At 38.9% G+C, this 26190-nt stretch overlaps 2 protein-coding genes across 16 annotated transcripts in view; both read left to right on the plus strand.

Moving 5' to 3' along the window:
• Nucleotides 1-26190, plus strand: part of LOC100117353 (kinesin-like protein KIF13A) — a 1179147-nt gene that overhangs the window by 1083018 nt on the left and 69939 nt on the right. The window lies entirely within an intron of this gene.
• LOC116417075 lies at nt 1008-2135 on the plus strand. Its single transcript, XM_031928194.1, has 3 exons — nt 1008-1183; nt 1292-1450; nt 1535-2135. Exons 1-3 carry the CDS (start codon nt 1126-1128, stop codon nt 2116-2118), a joined length of 801 nt encoding a protein of 266 aa, XP_031784054.1. The 5' UTR covers nt 1008-1125; the 3' UTR covers nt 2119-2135.

The following is a 26190-nucleotide window of genomic DNA, read 5'->3' on the forward strand; positions in this document are numbered from 1 at the left end:
CTTAACATCAACATAATCTTCCCAAACAATTTTCCCCTTTGCTGGATCGGTATCTGGGCAGATTTTTTTTAAGGTTTCCTCTAAAAGTAACGGTAAATGAAAAGTTCTACCCGTGACTTTTGCAATAATTAAGTAAATTTTTCATCATTACTGTACCCATTTTAACAATTGTTTGGAAAGCTTTTGCGCGTTGTATCAACATTCTTTCATATGTATTTAAAATTTTTATTTCATCAGGGACTTCTTTTACATAAAGTTCATTTAAAACACACGTAGATGGCAATATATATTTTTTTAACTTACCACTGCAGCATTTACAAATGAACCCATTACTAAAATTTGGAGAATCGTACAATTCTTTTAATCTTTTCCAGTAATTTTGTTTTTCATGAATAAATATATCGAGTAATTCTTCCACTAAATTCGTTTTATCCAAGTATTTATCAACAGATTCCATACTGCGCTCACAACAAAGTCTTTCGCAAGAAACACAAGGAATTCTAGGTGGATCCATATCTATTTTTGCGTACTCTTTTATTCCCTGGCTATATTTGTTTTTTATTTCAGTTTCATTCAAACAAATTTCATCGTTTGTGCTATTAATAAATATTCAAAGCACTTTCAATTTTTTCAATTTGTTTATAAATATCAATTAATTTATATAAAAATCGTTTGATGGTGCGGAGTTTTGGATAATGGACGGATAAAATGTTTAATTTTAAAAATTTCGATCTGCATAATAAAGGTTTACTATAACAAATAATCGGATGGCCTCGTTTCTCTAAATTATGAGATTGTGCTGAACGAACAATCATCAATTTTTTTGAGAAAATTGTAAGCATTGATATATGTAGCATCCATTAAATCTTAAAACAAATTGTTAAGTTCATTTAAAACATCTGGATCAACTTTTTTACAATAATCATTACATTGCCATATTTTACTTTTGGTACTTGATTCAGTCGTTGGTATAATATTCATTGTTTGTCCTTGTTCGTTCAAAATAATATGTGTTTCAAGTTTATCATTAATCTGTCCATTTTTGAAATCGTATGTTGATTGCCCAAAGTATCCTTCCGAAGAAGAAGTATGTTTAGGTAAACCACATAAAGCAGTGACATAAAAATGAGTGACAGGCAAGCACTGTTGAACAACATGGCTGATTTGCAAATAAGGAATGGAGGTAAGAAAAGGCTCTTTTAAAAAATTAATAATCTCCAAGTAAATACGTGTTAAAAAAAGTGTAAAACTTTGCTCAATTGCGATTTTGCTGTGATTGCTAAATTTACAGAAAATGCAAACTTGAATGGTGGCCGAAATGATCTTGATCCTGTCTTCGAGGTGGAAAATGATATCATCAACGGCGAGCAGCAAAATCTTGTTGATCCTGACTTTGACGTAGAAATGAAGGAGTTGCAGGAGTTAGAAGATATTAATCCTCAAAATCATTGTAAGACAACTTTGCAATTATTTACTACATTGATTTACTATAATTTATATTATTCTATTATGCTATTCTTATTTTGTATGGCAGTCGTTTTACAAGGACCTCTGCATGGTCAGTTCGCTGGACGGAGACCATTATTAGGCATAGATGCTGCTCGTAATGCACAAGGACATCGACAGAATCAGCAAAATGCAATCATTGACCAGGTTCCACTGGTCGTAGGCCAGGGTGCTGCTGATGAAGCTCAAGGACCTTTGCAAAATCAGCAAAACTCTATCATTGGCCAGGTTCCACTGGTCGTAGGCCAAGGTGCTGCTAACAGAGATCAAAGACTTCTGCAAGCTCAGCGCAATAGAATTGGTGGCCAAGTTCCACTGGTCGTAGGCCAAGGTGCTGCTAACAGAGATCAAAGACTTCTGCAGGTTCAGCGCAATGGACTTGGTGGCCAGGGTCTCCCTGATGGGGCTGAAGATCTTTGGCAGGCTCAAAATAATGATGTCGCAGGACCATTACAGCGAGCTGGCGCCATTCAGAGAGCTGGTGCTGGTGCTCGAAGATCTATGCAGGGTCAGCATAATAACAATAACGGACAAAGACCACCACAGCCCCAGAGAGAGGCTATAAACCTTAAAATAAAAAAACAAAGCAATTCACACACAAATTATAATTGAGATTTCCATTAACTTAACTACTTGCATTAACACATTTTGTGTACACTGCACAATCACTTATATCAAATTTAGATTATATACCTTAAAGGATATAAGTTAGTCATTGGAGATTCCAATTGCTTCGTATTCATCTAATCTGTCAATGAAATAATCAGGTCTCTTGCATGCGATAAGTTCTCTCTCAAGTTCATTTACTTTGGAAGCTTCTTAATATAAAGTCGAAGCTCTTCTGTTAGTTTATTATTGTCCTCTGCCAGTGACAGCACCTTTTGTTCCATCTTGGTTCTCAACTAATAGCAAATAAAATTGTTTCTTGCAGAATTTCATTTGCTTCAAAACTTAATAAGTTGACACAAAAACCCTAAGATAAATCTCGTTCAGCCGTGCCTGTGCAGCCTTAACTTCTTGAACAGGTTTTCGTCGACATGAATTCTCAACTCCAGCTGTTTTATCATTAGCTTATCGTGCTCCAGTTCTATTTCAATAGTTTCTTTTTTTTTAACTTTTTTTCATTGGACGCCAAAGTCTGTGTATAAATTGTTGAGCAGTAGCTTTTTGATGTGATAAGCTGGTTTTCAAACTAATCAACTAAAACATAACACAGTTTTAAAGCCAAAAGTAAATTTTTGTACGATTTTTGTTTTATACACTTACATCTCCTTTCATTTTGCGCAATGTCCATGGATTTCCTGATATTTTGTTCTCAGTTTTGTTTAAAAGTCCCATTTGTGGAATCGTCAAGCTTCTAAGTAGCATCTAAGAGAAGAAGTCAGTCACGACGAGACGATGCCTCTAAACCATACACCATCATCATTTTTGATTGACTGCTGAAAAAAAATGATGGAATTGTTGCACTAAAACTTGATGCCGAGCAGTCTGCTACCGTTGTTGTTGGATTTAAGATAGAAAATTTTTGGAATGTAAAAAAACTCTGCTTCTATTATCATCACTGACAGTGCAAAAATTATGCATAACCAACAAATCTCCATGAAGCAATTCGCACTCAAATGGTAATTTTGATCTCGGTAAAAGCACTAACTTTTTCACTGGCAGATTATTCACCAAATATTATAATTTTTCTGTTAACTTAAAATCTTAGTTTACTTAAACAAATTTTAAGAGCAGACGACCTCCGTTTTCTCCTCTCGTTCTCTGAGTACGCACTACAGTGTGTAGTATATAATATACCTAGCTTTACTGTAGGAGTGGAAGTCACGTGACCGGAAGGCTGAAAAATATCGGGAGAGGAAGACCGCAGCAGGCGAAGCGAAAAATGAGTTCGCTAATTTCATTTATTTATAACTCATTGTAGACATAATCATGGATTATCAATCTTCTTTTCTGAAAGATAAGATAAAAATCTTTGGTATAAGTTCTTCTAAGCCTCATGTAAGGTTGAAAAACTACTTTAAGGAACGAACACGAGTTCCAGAAGTAGTAAAATCAAAGTATATAAGGGACGCCCTGCAGCGCCCGAAGACGCGTACGTACTGTTAGTACTTATACTTGACATCGTGGCGCTGTCGCGCCCCTTGATATGAATCGGATTTAACATATCTATCCGGTTTCTTTTTTTCGCGTTCTAACCTTCGCAGTTCAATTTCTTGATCATCAATTTTCTCATCTGATTTATTACTTGGTTTTCTCTCTTTCTTATTTTTATTTGCAACACTTTCTTTGATTCCGTTTGATTCAGAGTTTTCATTTATACTAATGTCGGATTCATCATCACTCTCATCATTGCCTTTAAATCCAATTGTATTTTCATTTTCGATAAAGTCTACATGTCGTGTAACTATTATTTTTCGATATACCAAAACTCTGTATCCAACGCTTTCATAGCCTACGATTATACCTATATCAGCTTTTCTATCCTATTTTGATTGTATTTTTATTTCTGAAACTCTAACAAATACTTTACTCCCGTATAATTTCAGATTACTAATGTTTAGCTTTTACCCAAAAAATATTTCAAACGGAGTTTTATTATGACTTGAATTTGTTATTGTTCTATTTTTTAAATACGTTGCAGCTTTTATAATTCCTGGCCAATACTTAATATTTAATTTCTAATCATACAGTAAACATCTCGCTGAGTTCATTATTGTCCTATTATAGCGCTTAGCTGTTCGGTTCAGCTCGTGTACATACGGTGGACATGGTTCTACTATTATTCCCTTTTCACTACATAAATTAAACATGTTTTTATTCATATATTCTCTACCATTATCACATTTTAATCTTTTAATTTTCTTGACAGTTAAATTTTCGACTTTATTTATATAATCTAAAAAATAATTGTACACTTCATCCTTTGATTTTAACGTATATACTAAAGCGCATTTACTAAAATCATCTATAAAGGTCAAGAAATACTTAGATCCATCAAAACCTTCATTTTTATGTGGCCCATTTAAATCTGTATGAACTAACTCTCATATTCCATTTGTACCTTTTTGTAAATAATCAGTTTTCGACATTTTTCTGTCTCCCGTAGTTTCACATTTATTTTGAAAAATATATTTTTTCAATATCCAGATTTTCTTAATCTGTAATTTTATTTGTTGCTCTAATTTCACTGTATTTATTTCAAGCTTCTCACAATTTTCTTCTTTCACTTTTACTTCACTACAAGCAACACATGGGTACATAACCACACTAACATTTCAACCAAGTTCTGCTACTATATTAATAAATGAGGAATTTGGTGTAATAAAAAATATCACCCATTGTTCCAGTGGACCCTTCGGGTTAGTGTTGTACCTTTATTTAGTACTCATTGTTGGAGATTACACTTATATCGTCGGATACGCACAACATGTGCTCGGGCTCACTACATAGCCATCTTACGCTCTCGGCGGCCGAGCTGCTATTCTTACTCTATACTCACGCTTTCACACTATACCTATTGTTACCGTTACCTTACGCTAGTCTATCCTGCTTGCTATAGACGCGCACGCATGCCAGCTCACATGCTCTCTATAGTGTGTACGGATAGTAGCATATAAATTACTCATATCACAACATATATATATATATATATATATATATTTATTTATATATATACTAGGGGGTTATCCCCCGCTCGCTCCGCTCGCCAACCCCTCAAATTCAATTTTTAGGCACGACCGCGATACGGAAGTGCCTTATAGTTTCGTGTGCGAAAAATGTGTGAGATGCGATATCTCACGCAATTTTCGACCGATCGGGCTGAAATATTAGGAGGTCTCCTTTTGCAAAAGCTAAAAAACTATTTTTTTTATCCCGATCCTCTACGTTGTTTTGAAATGCGGGCACAATTTGTTCGATTTTTAAGCGTTTTTTTAATAAAAATTTTCCTGTGATGCGATTATCTCGGAAAGACTTTAATCAATCAGGCTAAAAATTTGTGTGCAAACTCCTCTCGTAATACTAAGCTAACAGATTTATTTTGGGCTTGATCCTGCAGGTATACGGCAGAATGCGGTCACCTCCAAAAATCGCTAAAAACGGTTTTTTAGCTCTAAATCGAATTCTAAGCATTCTACAAAAAAAAAGTTAAATAGAAAAATTATAGATCTTTGAAAAATACAACTTTTTTCTATTAAAATCAAATCATGAAAATGCTTAGAACTCGAGTTTACAGCCCAAAATCATTTTCAAAATACAACTTTTTACCGTGGCAAACATTTTTTTAAACACTTTTTGACATACACAACCCTAAAAGCGATTTTTTGATACATAAATTCAATAATAACTTCGGTGCAACATGCCCCATCCAACCCAATTATTTTCAGCTCCCAATTTTCCTATATTATTAAAGTTATATTTTGGCTTTTATCTCATACATATATACAAAATTAAACCACTTTTTTAATGAAATTATAAAAATTGCCTAATTTAGGAAATACGTAATCGCCGAATACAATCCGTGTAACTTGGCATCATATAACGACGTACGCTATATTAATTAAATCTTTTAATCTGAATCAGTACAATTCACTTTCAAAATTCAAGTGGATATACTGAACTAGAAAAATTTAAACTCAATAAAGAAAAGATTCAATTATATTGAAGAAAAGCTCTAAGTAGCTTACTACATCCCTCTAAATTATGCTAAATACCTAAACAATCAATTTTCTAATATTCTAATTGAAATCCTACAAACCAAATATCATCCTTTTGTTTACTTCCTCTTGAAAACTGCGATACAAAAGTGTTGTATTATTTATCTGAAATTACAATAGAATAAAATTAAAATAAGATATATTTTAAGAATATCTACAAACAAAAATAAATAATTGATACAAATACAAATAAGTTACTAATTTTCCAGTAGTTTTGATGATAGTGTTGATGACCGCCAGAAGAATACCAATCAAAACTTTGACAACAATATTGAAAAAAAAACAGGATAATACTGTATAAGCACCGACAGGCATTACGAACGCGAAGCGCGAGCGTTTGGCGTGCCGTGCATCGCGCCTTGCATCGCGAAGCGAAGCCGTAAGGCCGCGCGTGACGCGCTAGTTTATTTGTAATTCCGTTGCGAAATATAATAAACTCGCCTAACCTTTTACTTTTTTAAAAGTCATTTTTTAGATATTTCAGGCCTTTAAAGTTAATTATTTTGCATACTTAATATTTGTCCTAAAAATAAAATGTAAGCGTCTTAAGCACCTTTTGACCATAGTTTTTTTGTAACATTTTTATCACTAACATGAAAACACTGATTGTTCTGTCGCATAATATTAGTATGGTGGCTATAATTGATAATGCATGTTAACAAAATTTGCATAGGTGTACATTTTCGCTGTTCACAAATATTATGATTACCTAAGACACCAAAAACTACGAAGCGTACTCCTAGACTTCATCATCGGACACCCTGTACACTTAGACGCCGTCGTCATATGATTTATATTTCTGGACACCGAAAACTACGAAGCTCACTACCTAGACTTTGTCATCGGCCAACCTGTACACCTAGACGCCGTCCTTACATGATTTATTTTCCTAGACACCGAAAACTACGGAGCGCACTACCTATACCTCGTCATCGGCTACCGTATACACCTAGACGCCGTTCTCATATGATTTATTTTCCTGGACACCAAAAACCACGGGATGAACTACCTAGACCTCGTCATCGGCCACGCTGTATTTGTTAGACACCGGCCTTGAATGATTTTTATACCCAGACACCAAATACCATAGAGCGCACCACCTAGACGTCGTCATCGGCCACCCTGTACCTCTAGACACCTTCCTTGAATAATTTTTACACCTAGACACAAAAAAACTACGGTGCACTCCACCTAGACCTCGTCATCGGCTACCCTGGCTACCGCTACCGTGCCACTTAATATCAAATAAAAAAAAAATGAAATCATATCCGTGGTCCCGTCGGTTTATGTATGATCACATCAGTAATCCCACCGATCTGTATAAGTATGTGGGAAAGCAATATGTGCGGCTAAATTCACGATCTTAACACTACCCGTGTGCGGCCAACTTCATGGTCTGAGCATTTGGACTGAAGAATCCCAAACGGATTTTAGCATTTTTGTTGAGACATGCTTGTTTATTGTAAAAAGAGCTGCTTTCTTGGCAATATATCGATTGGAAATCATAGTTAAACATACATATATGATTTTACGCCAAAAAAAATTTAGTTACAATAATGTAAATATTTGTATTTATTGAATTGAAAATTTGAAAACCCAATATAGAAGTAAATAGTGTCGCGGTTGCCGCAGGCTTTTCGAACTCGCCTTCGTGGAGCTACCGCACCACTTGATTATTGACATTCATGATGATCCGCAAAACATTAAACGCGCCTATAACCTTTTTACTTTAGTTAAGTTTTTTTTTAGAGATTTCATGTCTTTTTGAGCAAAATTGTTGAAGTATGTACCTTAAATTTGTTCTAAAAATAAAATACATGATGATGGGGTTCGGGTATAGTGCACACTGAAATTTTTATTAAGGGAATATCGATATCTTTCGTATATGGTATCCAGGTGCATGAGGTCGCCGCTGACAGGGTCTTGTTGATGCGCTCGATTTTGATGACTAAAATCAGTTTTTAGACTTAGACAATGAAAGCTATGGAACGCACTACCTCGATCGCATTATTGTTAACCGCATGTACCTGGACAGTAAACATAATGATTTGAACATTTTTGCACCAAGAAGTACAATGCGCACTGACTCCGTTATCAGTCGCACCCTAGACCGCATTCATGGCCGATATTGGCACGTGGATATAAAAATCTACAGCGCGCAATATATTTCGACAGCCTCGTCATCGAAGACCCTTGGCGACTACACATCGAGCGTGGCCGGCTACCGCGAAACGATATTTGCATGTATGCACAAAAAGTCACGAAATCCACTTCCTGGGCCCCGGCATCAGTTACTTTGAATACGCAGAAAGTTTGTGCAGCGACAGTGCGGCAGCTGTTTAAAAACACAACTTAAAAGTCAAGCAGACAATGTAAACACATTTACTCTACGCAACTTATAGAAATCTGTGGGAAAGCGATACCCAACTGTATTACACATAATTGCTTGTGCGGCCAACTTTGCGGTTCTACCACTTTTAGGCTAGAAAGCCAACTTTACGATCCTACCACACTGGAGAAAAAAGTAGAGATACTGTTTTGAGCATTTGTGATATATAAACTCGTTTATTATTAAACGAAACGGCTTTTTAACAAATATTTTCATTGGAAACCATAGTTTAGCTCAGAAAACATGCTGATAAACCAAAAAACTCACGAACAGTATCGATAAGAATTTTTTCTGTATCATGAAAAATCCAAACACCAATATAGAAATAAACAGTGTCACGGGCGCCGCGGCTTCGTCTGCTTCTCGAACTCGCCTTAGTGGAGCTACCGCGCCACTTGATATTCTGGTGAACTACCTTAAGATATTATACAGTGTTATCTAATGTCAAAACCTTACAATTCATAGTATCAAACATTAGAATGGTGATATAAATTGTTTAGAGTTTAAAATACTCGAAAACTTGTAAGAAGGAGAAACCCTGCGCGACTATATCGATATACTGATAGCATGGAATGAAAACTTTGAATTGTTGTATCTTAAAAAAAGCCTCGTTTGCCCTATCTAACTTTTTCTCCATGATTTGTATTGCTATTTTACACCTTAAGCTAGTTTTTCAAAAATATCCTAAGAAAACTCGCTTCGCAATTCAACTAAACATCCTCAAAATTCGGACTCGGTATGGGCTTCCCATGTTGAAATACAAAATTTTAAGGTTCAATATCTTTAACAATAATGTCGCTTGAGGGGTAAAAAATACCAGGTTGTAGAGGACACTTAATTAAACATGTTATAACACTCGGTTAATACTTTTCTGCCGTGCTATAACCAGGGCCAGAAGGGCCCTGTTTATTGTAAATTAACGTCGGGTGTGCAGAAGGCACGGCTCGGTCGACTCAGATCATGCACGTGTTTTTACACGAGCCCGCGGAGGCGGCGTAGGTCGGGAAAACAACACACGAGAAGTTTAGATAAGGAAATGTATATTCGATTGTAACTATACACGGAGGTGCAAACGCCGCACACTTCGACGAACGATATAGAGAGACGAGAGATATTACCCCGTCGACGTGAGAGAGTGAGAGTGCAGGTACTTACAACGCAGTAGTACTTGACGTAAACGGACGTGGTCCAGTCTCGGACGTGGAGATGTAACAGTTCGGAAGGGCGTCGCAGCGGCTCGTCGGTAACGCACGGACGAATATCGTTCGCTCTCGAATTGGGGCACTCGTCCAATCGAGCAATACCTCGGTATCCGCAAATGGGGCATTGCGGTCCAGGTTCTGCGTAAGTCGGCAGCCTGTTTTTCGCTCGACGCTTCAATTCACGGTTACGGTCGAACTCTTTGTTCAACTGTTCGTTGGTTAGAGTCGGCCGTTTCTCTACGGCTGTTGCTGCTGGAGCGGCCGTGGTTTTCGACGTCGTGTCGGGCTGACGGCTGGTCGAATCTGGCCTTACGGCTGTTGGAGCCGTCTTCGGGACAACCGATGGCGCTGGCAATGGTTGCAGCTTCGCTTTGCATTTGGCCTTTAGAAATGCCACGGTTTCTACTAGGGTTGTGTCTCCCTTAGGTAAATCCGGCCGGTGGCCATATTTCTCCTTAATTTCCGACCCAATAGCGATGGCTTCTTCCAGCGCAGCGATCAGCTCGGTTCTGAGCTGCGTCGCTCGGTCTCTCGCCTGCTGTCTTCTGACTAGAGCCTGAGCGAACTGTGCGTCTTCTACCACCTGCACTTCTTTCAGCAGAGCTTGCTTCCTCAGTTCGATCTCGGTCGGTGATTCCGGGATAGCAAAAATCGACCGGTTGAGAAGTTCGCTTCCCACCTCTACTCCGGATGGGACGTTGGCCGGTAACTCCCTGATGTCGTCCATCTTGCGATCAGCCGTCTATTTGGGGAGAAGGGAATTATGAGTGGAGAATGAGACGGTATACAGAAGAATGAAGCTCCCTAATCGCGTGATTTTAATTGTCAACCGTACCCGCCGCTTTTTGCGCTCGCGTTTTCCTAGGACACAAACTATTCGGAACGTCACGCGGTTTATTTTTCGAACCTTTCGGTCTTCCGCGTTTCGCTTTGTCTACCTCGACGCTTACGGTGTTTGTCGGGTTTACAATCTTCGCCGGTAGTGTTTTGCGTTTTACAAGTAACCGCGTTTTTCTCGGCCCACCACGCTTTTTCGGTCGCTCGCTACTTGCGTTAGATGCTTTCGCTTCTTCAATTTCTTTATTGTTGACGGACGTAGTCCTGATGTCGTCTACTTGATCAGTAACTTCACAGTCGTCTGCTGCTGCGACAGGCTCACAGTCGTTTTCTTCTCTACTGTGATACTTTTTCAAATATTCGTCAGCAGTCGGTCCATCAACCGTTCCGTTTCGGTCACCTAGTTCGTAAATACCTGGGCTCAGTATACGGCTGATTTTGAAGGGGCCGATAAACGGTGGAGCTAATTTAGCTGACACTCCCTCCGCTGCTGATGACAGTACTCTATTCTTCTTCCAGACTTCGTCGCCTACTGAGTACTCCACGTTTCGGTGTCGGCTGTTGAAATATTTGGCCTGGCGCGCTTGCGCTTCTTGAGCGTTATCGTTAGCCGCTTCTTGGAGTTCTCTCAGCTTCTCCATCCTAACCTTCCATTCAGATATAGCGATCTGATCTTCGTTGGCTATAGCTTCAAGCTCCTCTTGTCGAAGCAGAGATTTGGGATGGCTCGGCTGTCTACCAAAATTCAGCATCGCCGGAGAAGTCTGGAGTGATTCTTGTGAAGCCGTGTTCATACTGAATGCGAACTCTGCAATATGTTCGTCCCAGGTTTTATGATGACCCTCGATATATTCGCGGATCAGCGTTTTAATCGTGCGGTTCGCACGTTCTCCGGTGTTAGGCTGAGGGTGATACAGTGGTGCGTACGTATGGTGTACTCCCCGTTCCTCTAGGAATTTATCCATAGCCTTATTTCGGAACTCTGTTCCGTTGTCAGAAAAGAAGACTTTTGGCGTTCCGAACCGTAGAAAAACCCGTTCATTCAAGTTTTTAATGATGGTCTGAGCGTTGGCCTTTCGTATAGGTATGCATTCTACCCACCTGGTAAACATGTTTTGAAACACCAGTAAATATTCATAACCGTGAGTAGACTTTGGTAGCGGACCCATTACGTCACCAGCAACTGTTTCCCATGGACGCGAGAAGTTGCGACTGCCCATCTAACCAGCTGGTTTTCTTTGTTCAACTTTGCATTGCTGACAGATCAAGCAGCTTCGGACGTAATTTGTCACATCTTTTTTCATCGATGGCCAATAGTATGACAGGGCGACTCTTTCTTGCGTTTTCTTGCGGCCAAAATGACCTGACGTCGCTTCGTCATGACACTCGTTCAAAACTTGAGCTCTTTTCTCTTTCGGAAGTGCTAATTTCCAAGCATTCTCATCTTCGAAAACATTATCGACGAATGCGTCAGGCCGGTAGGTATATAATTTTCCACCTAATAACTTCCAGCCAGGAAATTCTAACGGGTTATCAGTTACTTCCTTCTTTAATTCGATGTACCATTTGTCAGTTGTTTCGTCCTCTGGCGTAATACTCGCAATAATCGGACGTGTCTCTTCTGCGTCGTCTTCTTCGTAAAGTCTCGACAGCGCATCGGGAACCACATTCATTGAGCCTTTGCGATGTTCGATCGTATAATCATATTCCTGCAATTCAAGTGCCCATCTGGTTAAACGTCCAGTTGGATTTCGTAAATTACTTAGCCACTTGAGACTGCTATGATCGGTAATCACCAGAAAATGGTAACCTTCAACGTACGGACGGAATTTTTGTATCGCCCAGAGAACCGCTAAACATTCACGCTCGCTGGCTGAGTAATTCCGTTCTGCCGGAGTCATAGTGCGACTCGCGAACGATAACACACGTTCTTCCCCTTCTATCACCTGCGTTAAAACAGCACCAAGGCCTGTGCCAGAAGCGTCGCATTGTAGACAGAAGGTTTTATTAAAGTCTGGTCGGTGGAGAACCGTAGCGGATGCTATCAGCATTTTAGTTTGCTCGAACGCGCGTTCTTGGTCCCCCCCCCCCCCCCAAACGTAGCTTGCTCCTTTCTTAAGCAGTCGATTTACAGGTTCAACTATCGTTGCAAAATCTTTGAGGAACTTCCTGTACCACGACGACATTCCCAAAAACCTGCGCAGTTGTTTTAATGTCTTCGGAGTCGGGTACTCTATAATCGGAGCGATTTTATCCGGATCCGGACGAAAACCGTCCCTGTTGTCGAGCACGCCAAGATACCGCACTTCCGAATGACAAAAATGACTTTTCTCGCGATTTATAGTCAATCGTGCTTTGGCTAGCTTTGTCAGCACGATCTCTAAGACTTTTAAATGGTCTTCGAACTTTTCGGTACAGACGATAATATCGTCCAAATAGATGTAACAGTGTGGTTCGAGATCGGGCGTAATCAAGGAGTCGATCATACGCTGGAAGCAGGCAGGAGCACCAGCTAAGCCGAACGGGAGACGTTTCCATTGGAACAACCCCATTCCCGGGACCTTGAATGCTGTATACGGTCGACTTTCCTTTTTTATTTTTATCTGATGGTAAGCGTTGCTCAAATCTATCGTAGATATGTAACGAGCACATTGAAGCTTACTCAAGATAGTATCCATGAAAGGTAGGGGGTAAGCGCTTACTTCGGAAACTTTATTTAATTTGCGGAAATCGATGCACAATCGACGTTTTCCACTATTCCCCTTTTTCACCATCACGACGGGACTAGCCCAGTCGCTCAACGAAGGCTCGATGATATCTGCTGCTAGTAACTCCCTTACTTGAGAAAAGAGCATTTCTTCGAGTTTCTTCGAAACAGGATAGAATTTCTGCTTGATCGGACGACATGTCTCTACCTCTAGATCGAACTCCACCAAGTTCGTAAAGCCGAGCGGCCCATCATCTTTAGGAATTAACCGATCGAGTAATTCTTCTAACATCCGTTTCTGGCCTTCATGCAAATCCTGCAGGCCAATCGAAGCTAAGATCGGACGAGTGGTTCCGTCGGATACCGCTTCACAGGCGTTTATGACTTCGGTTGAATTTTCAACCGTTAACGTTCGTTCACGAGGGTTAAGCCTGGCGTCGAATTGTAGAACGAAGTCAGCGCCTAGATTGCATCCTTCACGTAAGGCAGGTACTACTAGCGTAGTAAGCGTCCTGGTTTGTCCACCGATCGTGAAGGGCAAGTCGACTATTCCAGTCACCATTGAGGTTTTACCGTCAGCCATGCAGGCGACTATTCCGTCACATGGTTTTATTTGTGTGTTACATGCACTGGCTAGTTGTACGGACGTAGCCCCGATGCAAGTTTGAGTGGCTCCTGGGTCGTAAAGGGCCCTGACCCTGAATTCACCTACCTGCACCTGCAGCCACCAGCGCTGGTCGGATAAAACAGCGTTACTACTGGTCGCTGCACAGTGTGCTATTACAGTCGGATTTAGTTGTTCAGTCGACTGTGATGCCGAGATCCCTGAATTAACCTCGGGGTCAGTACGGATCTCGCTTACTGTTCCCCTTTGGCTTTTCCCGCACAATTGGGATACGTCTTCTTCGTAAAGCCCGGTGACTTACAAGTCCAGCAAGCTAGTTCTCTTTTCTCCTTGTTTGCTGAGTCACTCGATTTTCCAGACGATTTATTGGCCTCCTTGGAGTCGGATTTATTTTTCACATCTTCGTCTGCTGATTTTCCGCAAAGGTTTTCTTCTTACCCTGGGTAGATCTATTGGACCCTTTTTGGTTCTGACGGCCGTTGTTATCCTTCTTTGCTATTGAAGGGTAATTGTTGTTAATCCAAGTCTTGAACCAGAGGGGTGGCTCCTTTGCATCAGTTGGACAGATAGCTGCTATCGCCGGCTGATTTTTATTCTTTGCCTTCTCCGGTGGATTATAAGCCGCTCCTGGTAGCATAGATTTCTCCGGAGTAGGGGGTGGCTTGTAACGTGATTTTGCTCTCGTCCATTTCTCGGCACTCACAGCTTTACTCTTGAATTCGTTTAGAGTTTCGAATTCCATTCGACCGAAAATCAATTTTAACTCTGGATTCATATTTTGATATAAAATATCCAGCTGTTGTCGAACTGGTAGGGCATCCGGCATACGGTTGAATATCATGACCATGCTAACGTAGTAATCGTTTACGTCTTCGTGTGGTCCCTGCGTACGTGAACTCGCCTCCACAATTAGTTGTGAGCGCTCTTCGTCTGTCATGCCGTACGTTGCTCTGGCTTCCTCGCAGAAATCTTCCCACGTGTGCCATTTCGGACGTTCAACCCTAGCCCATTTCAATGCTCTTCCTGATAGTAAAGAAGTGGTGTGTGATAACGCGTCTAACAATTCTTCCTCTGAAATTCTTGGACGAGCTAGTTTCCTGCAGCCTTCCACTAATCTGATAAACTCTTCTACATCTTCTGTTGACGTGCCTCCGAATTTTACATTCCATTTCCGTATTATGTCGTTAATATCGGCGGAATTTTCTCTCAACGTATTTTGGAGGTTAGAGTCATAATATCCAGACGTATTAGTCTGTAGGTTGCTTGGCGCTCGTTCTGAAACCAGGCGATTCGGACGTATTGGCTGGTCCCCCTCTCTCCAAACATTCATACTCCTTTGCTGGGAATCACCAGTATTTTGTAGTTGGTTTATTCTATGCTGATCACACGTCTGGTAACACTGGCTTTGATGACATGTAGGTACTTGTGCCTGTTGTGCCATTCTGGTCTGTGAAAAGATATTCCTCTCGTAACTGGACTGTGGTAACGTATACGGAGGCTGAATCGGCCGTAGTTGGCCAGGCGTATGGTTGTGTGGTGTCGACTGTTGACTTAGCCTTCGCTGAGGTTGCTGGTATATGTCGCTATCTTCTAATTCTGAAGTTGGAACTTTTCGGACGTGGAGATGTAACAGTTCGGACGGGCGTAGCAGCGGCTCGTCGATAACGCATGGACGAATATCGTTCGCTCTCGAGATGCTCGCAGGAATCACAACAAACCCGCGTATAGTAGCAGCGCGAGCTACTCGTGTGGATAGTGCAGCGAGACTAACTCTAGTCGCGGCTCTCCCGGCCGTCGGCACATCGTTGTCATATCTCACCAACGCTGTGCCGCCAGGCTGCAACCGCGCTACCTATGCTCTCACTCTCTCTCTGTCTCTATCTTGCCTCGTCTCTCGTTCTCGCTCGTTTCGGCGCTCGTTGTCAGCTTGCTGACACAATAATCTTATTACAATTAGTACATGATTAGCCGTTAGACATTTGACGTGCACTCGGCCGTCACAATGTAAACGAAGTTTGAGCGATATCCTAAGAAAATAAATATTCCAGAGAACTACCTTAATTATTGCTATTTTATAAATTCTTATAAAAATATTTATACTACATTAGAAATTAAAAATTATTAATACCGAAAATTTTGCTGTTAATAATCTTTTTCGTGTAGACATCTGTAAAAGTAAAATAATAATCTATTAGCTTATTATTTTTGTGTTAAAATAATAATTATTACTGCAAAAAACTGTTTTTGCAGTAAAAATCGTTTTTTTTAATAATATTTTTAGATTTTTTTTTGTTTTTTGTGCAAGATAGTGCAACGTATAATTGTCTGTGTATAATACAATACACTACACTAATACACGAAATGAGTACACTTGGATAGAAGAAACGAACTAAACGTGGCTTTATTAAGTAAAAGTGACAGAGCGTGATAAGAGAAACGTGGCGTGGTACGCGAGATGTTGCTTGCTCGGAGAGCTGTCGAACAGTGAGGCAGCAGCTCGCGCGCGCCGCTGAGCTGAGCGGCAGATCACGTGACTGAATCGACTCGACGTCATGGGCACTGTGAGTAGTCGGTATGGGACGTATATCGGGTGTTAGCGCCTATATTCCAACAATAATAAGTTTAGCTGATAAAATAACTGATAATTGTATTCATCATTTCGAAAGAATCGTACCGACTGATGTTGATAACAATGATATTGTATATATCAAATAAAAATAGCAAAGAAACTTTGTTTAAACAAAAATAAGATGATAATTCAAAATATATAAAAGAGAAAACCGCTGCCAATTTATTGGCACGTAGCTTCCTCCAACTAAATTTATAGGGCTAATAAATAAAATATTGTTTTAATATACAGTATAATCCGCCTGCAAATGTATGAGGCGGTTTTTGATACATAATTTAATATATACTAGCTAAAAACTCGCTTGTTAACGCTCGCTTGTTCTATTTAAACATTGATTCAAGTTTTAAATATGTATATTCCACAAATTTATGATAATAGAAATATAAAACAAAAACAATAATAAAATAATGTATAAATATTTAAATATAATTTTATTTTAAAATCGAAAGTAATTGCATTATAACATTAAAACATAATAGTTATTGTTTAAATGCATGCAATGTGATGTATTAAATATAATACCAAAGGGATCTAATTTTATTTACTAAGCTTGACGAGAAAAATCACGTGATTTATCACACAGTCAATTATGTGATAGATTGCTTGAATTCTTACGTAATGAATTACGTTACTACATAGTGTAATTTTTCACGTGAAAATTCATGCAGAAATCATTCATAAAACTATTCACAAATCTCAAGTCATTCTCCTTCTCTATTATATTAAAATGTGTCTGGTAGTCTTCGGCTATAAGTTCACTTCATCCCCAAAACCCGTCCATAGGGGTTATGGTGATCCAGAAGTTTACCGTAAGTAGACTGGAAATAGAACGAAAGTCAACCGGAAGTAGACTGAAAGTTGACCGGAAGTAATGAGAATAATTACAAAATGACCCGGAAGTGACCGAAAATAACCGGCAATGAACCAGCAATATACCGAAAATGAACAGGAAATAACCAGTATAATGCATATTTGATAAAGTACTCTTAAGGGGTGAATTGGAAATAAATCAACAAACAGTTAATAAAAATGTTACAAAGTTTGAAAAATATTATTCATAAACTGTAAATAATTTTAAAGCCTTTCTTATACATAAATAAATAAATACATATCTATATACACACACGCACACACACATACATATATAAATATTGTTACGAGTGAAGAGTGCAACGAATAAGTGACGGACCCCGGGCTTGAACCGAGATCCTCTGGCTTGCAAGGCAAACGTTCTGTCGTAGCGCCACGGCCGCCACCGCATTAAACTCTTCTACTCGCTCTCATAGTAATTAGACACCCCATGACGAGTATCCACACGTGACAATATTTCAGTGTTGAAATATCAAAATATTTAAAATCATGCACAATTCTAAAGGTATCTAATACTAAAAATTACATCAATATAATTAATTTTGAAAAATGTACATTCAAATAAATATTAAACACAGTATTTCGTTGAATACACTTCAATGTTAATGTGACAGTTGAATTTGAATAATAAGTATGGGCCTTATGAAAAAACAAATCAATTATTTATTGATCTATTATCTGTCTATTTTATAATATCCCATCTATTGATCCATTATCAATAAGGTATTATAAAATATTATACTGTTTTAATCAAATTTTCGTTTTAATGAAGTTTTTTTGCTATTTCATTTGATAAATATACAATGTCATTGATATCCACATTCATCAGTATGATTCTTTCAAAATGATGATTAGAATTATTAGTTGTTTTATCAGCTAAACTTATTATTTTAATATCTATATTATTTTTTGATTGATTTTTAGCGTTTACTTTTTCTTTGTGTTGGCTTCTAAAAGAGTTAATGATTGCTGTTTATAATTAATAATCTACTATTATATTAAAGTGCTTAATGCCCCCGTGTGCCGTGAAGCCTTTTACATCTTTTCCTAATAACTTAAAATCTAGGATATAATTTTGGGCCTCACAATTTTTGAGCCTTAAATATTTTTGGGCCTTAATAATTTCAGGTTATTTAAATATTCATGTGTGCCGTGGAGCCATTCATATATTTTCTCAAAAACTGACATATTTATTTCTATTAGTATAATTCTTATCTCATTTGAATTTTTTGAAGTCCTATAAACTGTGTAACAACATAGACTTAAGCGTAACAATTTTAGACCCGTCTCAACGATCACCGAAGCGAACAGCGCCGCTCCACTGAAACCCATAAATTCGACAGTCACAACAAGTTTATAGCACAAAAAGTTCAAATGAAAAACTATATACAAGACCAAAGCCAATATGACAATACAAAGCAAAATAAAAATAGAAAAATCTACAAATATTATCCTATAAAATATTTGTACACATGCGCGGACTGCTATTGCAATATATGAATATTATCGTACAAATGTTACATGTGAGAGTCGATGGTTTTGTTCTTCGTGAGGTGTTTGCTGCGAAAATATTGGGCCAGTGATATGAGTACAATAGATTATCGGTAAATGCGTTCGTTTATTAATCGTTATTCACAATGTATGGTGTAGTTTTTTTAGATATATATTAGCAACATGTAAATAATGTGCTATAAATTAGAATAATAATAATATGAATTATAAATAATAATAAACATATAAAATATGTCAGTTCTGTATATTTAGAAATTCATAGTATAGAATATGTATATAAAAATTTACAAATAAATCATGTGAATAATATAAATTTTTATTTATATTTTTTGAGCATTTTGATTACAGAAAATATTGTAAACTTCATCGTGAAAAACGTCACTATGAAGTACTATCATTTCGGTGAAAATCATTTCAAAATAATTTTCAAGAAAACAAGAATTGTTCGGTGAGAGTTTTTTTTTAATGTTTTCTTTTAAATATTTTCTTTTGCCAATAACTATGCTTTTAATAATATCATAGCTTCGTTCAGTATTATGGTAGTCATACAACGTTAAAATTTCAGCAAGTTCGTCGCGTAACAAATGTTTGCACTCATTAATTTCATTCAATACGCGTTCTAAACGCCGATAACGCTCATTTACACACTACAATGTTCAATAATCCATCAAATGTCCGCTTCTACATTGTTATTGATGGCATCAAGGCCCTCTTCTTGATTTGGACGTAAAGAGATTCTTGAGTTTGTTGTAGCTGTTGTTGGAGCACGAACATCACTGGCTTCATCCCGTATATAGTAGTTAGAATAATGTCCATTTTTTTCAGTTTTATACGTTGTTGTTGTTGAATACATAACGCAACACTGTTTGATTTGAAATACGTCGAAATATCCTCTAGTTTATTTTCTAGTTCAAGCCAGCTTTCGATATCGATTCTGAGCCCTCTGGAATATTGAGTATTCTTTAGTTCAATAATCGGTTGGTATTTTTGTGTGGAATCATCGTATTCCAAGCCGGTATAAAGTTTCTTCGATCCCGACTTGTTTAGAAGATACGTAGAGGCAAACAGAAGCAGACGACTGTGATTTTTTGTTCTTTCACTGTTGAATTATTCGGGAACAACATTTTGCTTTTCCTGGTTTGCAAGTAAGATAGCTTCAGTCATGTTGTTGTTGAATAAAATAAATAAAACACTGTCTTGAAATGCACAACGTTTTGTTCAATTAGTTAGACGTTGTTGTTAAATAAAGCACTATCTTGAACTGCACAGTGAATTTACAGCGATGCACAAGGTAAAAAAATCGAGAGTTTTTCCAGTTAGGACGTCAATGGAAAAAAAATTCCACAAAGATCGAGTAACTGGATAGAGCGAGAGGTAGACTGTGTACGGATGCTCACGGTCAAGTGTACCCTTTTTTTATAGCGGTTTGGTGTCACTGCGAGAAAATCCCGGCTACTGGTGGTGGTGGTAAACGGTTCAGAGTAAAGAGTGGAGGGGGGGGGGCGCGTGTGTCCCAATACAAGGGATGACCTGACTTGGCGTGAGAGTGGTGGTGGTAGCGTAGGTGAGCCACAGGTCCAGAAGATGAGATACTCAGGGCATCCCTGTATTATGTAAATAAAAGGGCACTGATGCACCTATATTGTGGAAAGTGTATAAAAAAAAATGTCAACTGTTCTACACTGAGAAAAAAAATTCTTTCGAGGGTGGACGAGATCTCGGGAAAATCTCGTGGTCACTCTGAGTTTCGCTTGCGCAGTGCAAACTACGTTCTGTGTCTAAGACTAAAAATGTCTCTCCGAAAAATTGTGTGGCGTCTCGTTCACTATTTAGTGGACAATAATTATGACGTGGAGAGATTGTGCACAAAAGTGGCAAAAGTGCGTGAAACAAGCAAGCGAACGTGGCTTGCTGAAAATGGCAGAAAAAGTGTTTAGCCACGCACGGCCACGACAAATAGGCCGGTAAATAGGCCACAACAAATAGGACTGCTACCCGTTGTATAGGAAAAATGAAGAGCTGGTTCGACTAGCCGGGCAAGTGTGTGAAGCTTGTCACCATTGGGACTACACACGTAATCGAGGTCCATTACGTGTGCTTGCAGAGCGAAACCGTAAGTAAACTCTATGATTCTTGATAATCTTTTCTTTTGTTTTGTTTTTAAACGTGTGGCACATTTTAAAATATTTATGGTTTACAGGCTGTTTTGCATTATCGCCGCCAGTCGCAGCAGCACCAACACCGCCGCCGGCTGTGCAAACATTACCAGTGCCGGTATCAGCAGCAGCAGAAGCAAGTGCAACAGTTGAGGCGTGCATGGAATTACGGGGGACTAATGCCGATGATTGGGTCGAGTGGAATGGCGAATCTTGCTCTCCAACATCTTAGCAAGTCCCGGTGGCGGATAGAACTATAACGAGCGAAGAAAGAGAAGTCGAACAAAGCATAAAAGGTACGACGGATGCGTGGATCGACTGGAGTGGTGACATGCTCCAGGTGCCGCCGCCGCCGATCGATGTACAGTCCTCGTCAGCATCGTCACCGCCTCTTAGACTTCTGCACCGATCTCGGAAGCAGAAAATGGTAAGTTTCAAATTGAATATACATTGCACGCACACACACACACACACACACACAACGTAGTAATGAAAAATATTTAAAAATAATAATAACATTTTAATTTTCAGTCTTCGAAGATCTCCAGGGTTATTTTGACGACGACGACAACGAGGATGATAACGATGTAATTATCCTGTCCGATCAACCGGCTTTTCCTGACCTTGGAAATGTCACCCTTGAAGGGGTGATGTTTGAGGCTGCCGAGATGTTCGAGACGGGGTCAGCTGCGTACGCTGATATCCTTAATGCAGGACTAGAACCGCAGGCGCAATCACAGGGTCCTCTTTACGAGGACATAAGTGACGATGAAGGCTTGAGCATCAGATTCGACTCGCAATTGGTGCCCGATGACAGCATCGCTTGGCTCGAGGCGGCTGCTGCTGTTGCAGGTCCTTCACAGATAACATGTCTCGACATTCAAGGTGTGTAATTTATATAAATGAATAAAAAAAGAAAGTTTGTCAAAGATATTCTGTAATTAATTTATTTATAGTATTATAATAAATGAAACAAATTAAACTAAAATAAAATTTTTGTATTTTTTTAAAAAAGATATGGACATCTCCAACGTCAGCGATAACGAGTCCAACACACCCAGCCATGCCACTCCAGCATCACCTCCATCATCATCATCATCATCATCATCATCACCGTCAACATCACCTCCAACATCACCTCCAGCACTAACACAACTAGATCCTCATTACCAAGTAGGCAGAGGAATAGATAGAGGTGATTTAAAAAAAGTCGTTATTTTAAATAAGAGTACTCGTCGTGCTCGTAATAACGCCGAATATCGATAACCCGATTGTTTACCCGCGTTCGGCTTTATTAGAAATTTATCGATATTTAGTAACGGATTTAAATGAAAATATTTTAATCGGCGTCACAGTAAATAGTGATAGATTTGCTCGAGGCGACGCGTGGTTTTCAGAGCGAAAGATCCGCGATTTCGACTTTAACAAGCTTTGGAACCGTATAGGTAGCGTTACACAGAGTAACGAATCATTTTTTATAGACGAGACTCTCCGCGTAAATGTGACTTATTCAGACTTGCCACGCGGTGGTAATGGTCTGCAGGAGTCGAAGTTGGTTGACGCGTTAAATCGTCAATCGATTTTGACTATTAAAAATAACGATAATTCATGCCTACCGCGAGCTATCGCAAGCGGGTTAGTTTTTCTTGAGAAATTGGAGCCAAACGCACGATCTGTGAAAAAAATTGGCGAAAAATCGCCTTTAATTCAATGGCGCATCAAAGAACATGTCCAATTGAAATTTCTCAAAAAGCTGGAGTAGTCGTGCCTGCAGAAGGCTGTGGCTATACCGATTTTCAGAAATTCCAATTATACTTGTTGGATTACGGAGTTGCGCTAATGGTATATTATATAGAGAGTTTAGGACGTGGAGAGGGTGCGTTATTTAACGGGAAAACATTTTTAGACTGGGTAAATATAAAATATACTAAAAATATTAATATCGCGTTCCATAGGGATATTACTCATTTTAATTTAATTTTAAACTTGACTGCATTATGTATTAAAAAGCATCAGCGATATTACTGTGAAGATTGTAACATAGTATATACGCGGCCTTTTCATCATAAATATGAAAATCTTTGCATATCGTGCAATAATTCACCAGTGTGTCAGGCTCTCGGTGCGGCCATAACTTGTGACGATTGCCACCGTGAGTTTAAAAACTCACAGTGCTTCGCAAATCACAAGGCTCCTGGCTCGTACTCGATGAGTAAATCGAAAAATGCGCGTCGCTCAATTTGTTAATTCGTAAGGTATTGTACTTTTTGTCATTATGTTTATGATATTGACTCGAATAAATATAATTGCAAAAATATGTACTGTAGGAATTGTAAAGCAGTGCATGAGAAAAATGCCAACTGCTACATGCAAATTAGACCTATAATAAAATTCACGTGTAGTTACGACAACAACGAATTTTCACCCGGAAACTCTTTTCGTCTTCTACGATTTCGAGACAAAGCAAAACACCGTTCTAAGAGAAGAGGGTTTAATTTTTTAATGAAAATAGCGTTTACCTACACGTGGTAAATTTATGCGTGGCGCAGTTTGCATGCTCGTCGTGTTTAAATGAAAACGATGTATCGCAAATTTGAAATTATTGTGGCCCTCGCCAACACATTTTCACAAAAGAGCCGATTTCTAGCTTTTTAAATTTAGTTTTGCGGAAAAAAATAATTTTAAAAACATCATCTGCATTGCGCATAACGCAAAAGCATTTGATTCACAATTCGTTCTACATGACATTGTAGAGAATCGAATTGTGAAAGAATCCAGCAGCGTTCCGAGCTTAATTATGAACGGACGAAAAATAATTTTAATAAGTTTCGGTAAATCGAAATTCATAGATAGCATAAATTTTATGCCTATGAAACTTTCCGCATTGACAGCTTCGTTCGGTTTGCCGGAAGAAGCAAAGAAAGGATATTTCCCGCATCTATTTAATACAGATGATAACGCGGATTATGAAGGTCCTTATACGGCAGCCGAATATTATGCACCAGATGCGATGAGCTCCAAGGAGCGTGAACACTTTTTTAATTGGTACAATGAAGTATCAATTAGAGAAGAGTTCAATATGCGAAGAGAAATAGTCTCTTATTGTGTGCAAGATGTAACTGTCTTGCGATTAGCTTGTTTAAAATTTAGACAGATATTCTTAGATTGCGCTAATAAAGCGTGACTTTGTCTGGCTCATGCTCTCTTGCTTATTCCTGTAATTTCCTAAAACATAATTTGATAGGTCTTATAAGCAACGAAGGTAATGTGTGTGTCGATAGACATAGCCAAAAGGCCGTAGAGTGGTTGTTATGGGTTGAGCAGCAGGTAGGCAGGGAAATCATTCATGCCGGGCGCGGACGGGAGTACACCCTTTTCGGTCGTATAAAAGTCGACGGGTTTTAAGCGAATCTTCAAAATCCAGAAACCGGTACAGTGTACCAGTTTCGTGGATGTTATTTTCATGGCTGTCCGATCTGCTATCCAAGGAGGCGCGATGCGCCTCTTCTAGATCGGACTACTCTCAATCAAAAGTATGAGAGTACCCTAGCAATTCCAGCTAAAATAAGATCAAATGGTTTTATTTTAGTTGAAATGTGGGAGCATGACTTTAATTCGAATATAGCTACTTTAAACGCTTTTAAGCGCTTAATCGAAAATCACCCGATCGCTCATAATGAAATTCTCAATCCGCGAGATGCTTTTTACGGTGGTCGCACGGGTAACATTGCAACCTTATATAAAGTCGAACCGGGTGAAAAAATAAAATATGTCGATGTTTGCTCTTTATACCCCTTTGTTTGTACAACAGGCAAGTTTCCGATAAAACACCCGCGCTTATATAACAGCACCGACTGTCTCGAAATAACTGGGCCTAATTTTGAATATTTTGACCGTATTGAGGGCTTAGTTAAATGTACGATTCTACCGCCGCGTAAACTCTTTCATCCTGTGCTACCGTATCGTCTGCATAATCGGTTACTTTTTCCCTTATGCAGAACTTATTATGAAATTTTGAGCAAAGTCCCATGTACACACGTAACGCCAGAAGCTCGCGCCTTAAGCGGTACATGGGTATCGGACGAGATTAAAAAAGTTTATAACTCGGTTATACAATTTTAAATATCAGCGTTATCTGGCAATACGAGATAACGCAGTACGACCCTAAAGCCGGTAATCAAGCCGACACGATATGCGGATTGTTTACCGATTACATTAACTTATTTTTAAAGTTAAAACAGGAGAGCTCGGGCTGTCCACGTAATTGCACGGATGAGGCTAGTAAAGCGGCTTACATCGCCTATTATAAAGAAAAGGAGAGTATAGATCTAGATCCTCAAAAAATAGAGAAAAATCCAGGTATGCGCACGGTTGCTAAACTTTGTTTAAATAGTTTATGGGGGAAATTTGGACAACGAGGTAATATGCCAAACACCGAAATAATTAATTCGAGTGAGCAGTTTTTACAATTATTAACTAGCCCGGAAAAGGAAGTAGGTAGAATAGTTTTAGTTAACGAGAATGTAATATATACAGCCAGTAAATTAAAAACAGAAGTAGCTACTTCGGCGCGAAATACTAATGTAGTGATAGCCGCTTACACGTCTGCTCAAGGACGTTTAAAATTGTATGAATATCTCGAAAGTCTAGGCGAGCGGGTACTGTATTATGATACCGATTTCGTCATATACGTATCAAAGGGTGAGCGTGATGAGTACGAACCAGAAACCGGGTCTCTGCCTGGCCAATTAACAGATGAACTGGAAGAGTACGGAGAAGGCTCTTACATCGAAACCTTTGTTTCGGGTGGTCCGAAATTCTACGCTTATAGAGTGCATGCACCCAACGGCGAAACCTTTGATACGTCTAAAGTAAAGGGCATCCGACTCAACTATGAGAATAGTCAAAAAATAAATTTCGACTCTGTTTTAGAGATGATGGAAAATCACGAATTCGATATTATAGACGCAGAGCAGGAGGAGAAGGGAGAGGAGGAGGTAAATGAGGATCGGGGCGCGAATAATTGTATACATGTTAGG

The sequence above is a fragment of the Nasonia vitripennis genome, assembly GCF_009193385.2.
Source record: "Nasonia vitripennis strain AsymCx chromosome 4 unlocalized genomic scaffold, Nvit_psr_1.1 chr4_random0004, whole genome shotgun sequence".
Lineage (NCBI taxonomy): Eukaryota > Metazoa > Arthropoda > Insecta > Hymenoptera > Pteromalidae > Nasonia > Nasonia vitripennis.

What these genes read in the sequence shown, in the direction of transcription:
- LOC116417075 (XM_031928194.1), top strand. Translation starts at nt 1,126, where the DNA reads ATGAGTGACAGGCAAGCACTGTTGAACAACATGGCTGATTTGCAAATA. An exon ending in TTTGCAAATAAGGAATGGAG is followed by an intron (nt 1,184 to 1,291) that starts GTAAGAAAAGGC and finishes CTAAATTTACAG; the next exon opens with AAAATGCAAACTTGAATGGT. An exon ending in TATTAATCCTCAAAATCATT is followed by an intron (nt 1,451 to 1,534) that starts GTAAGACAACTT and finishes TTTGTATGGCAG; the next exon opens with TCGTTTTACAAGGACCTCTG.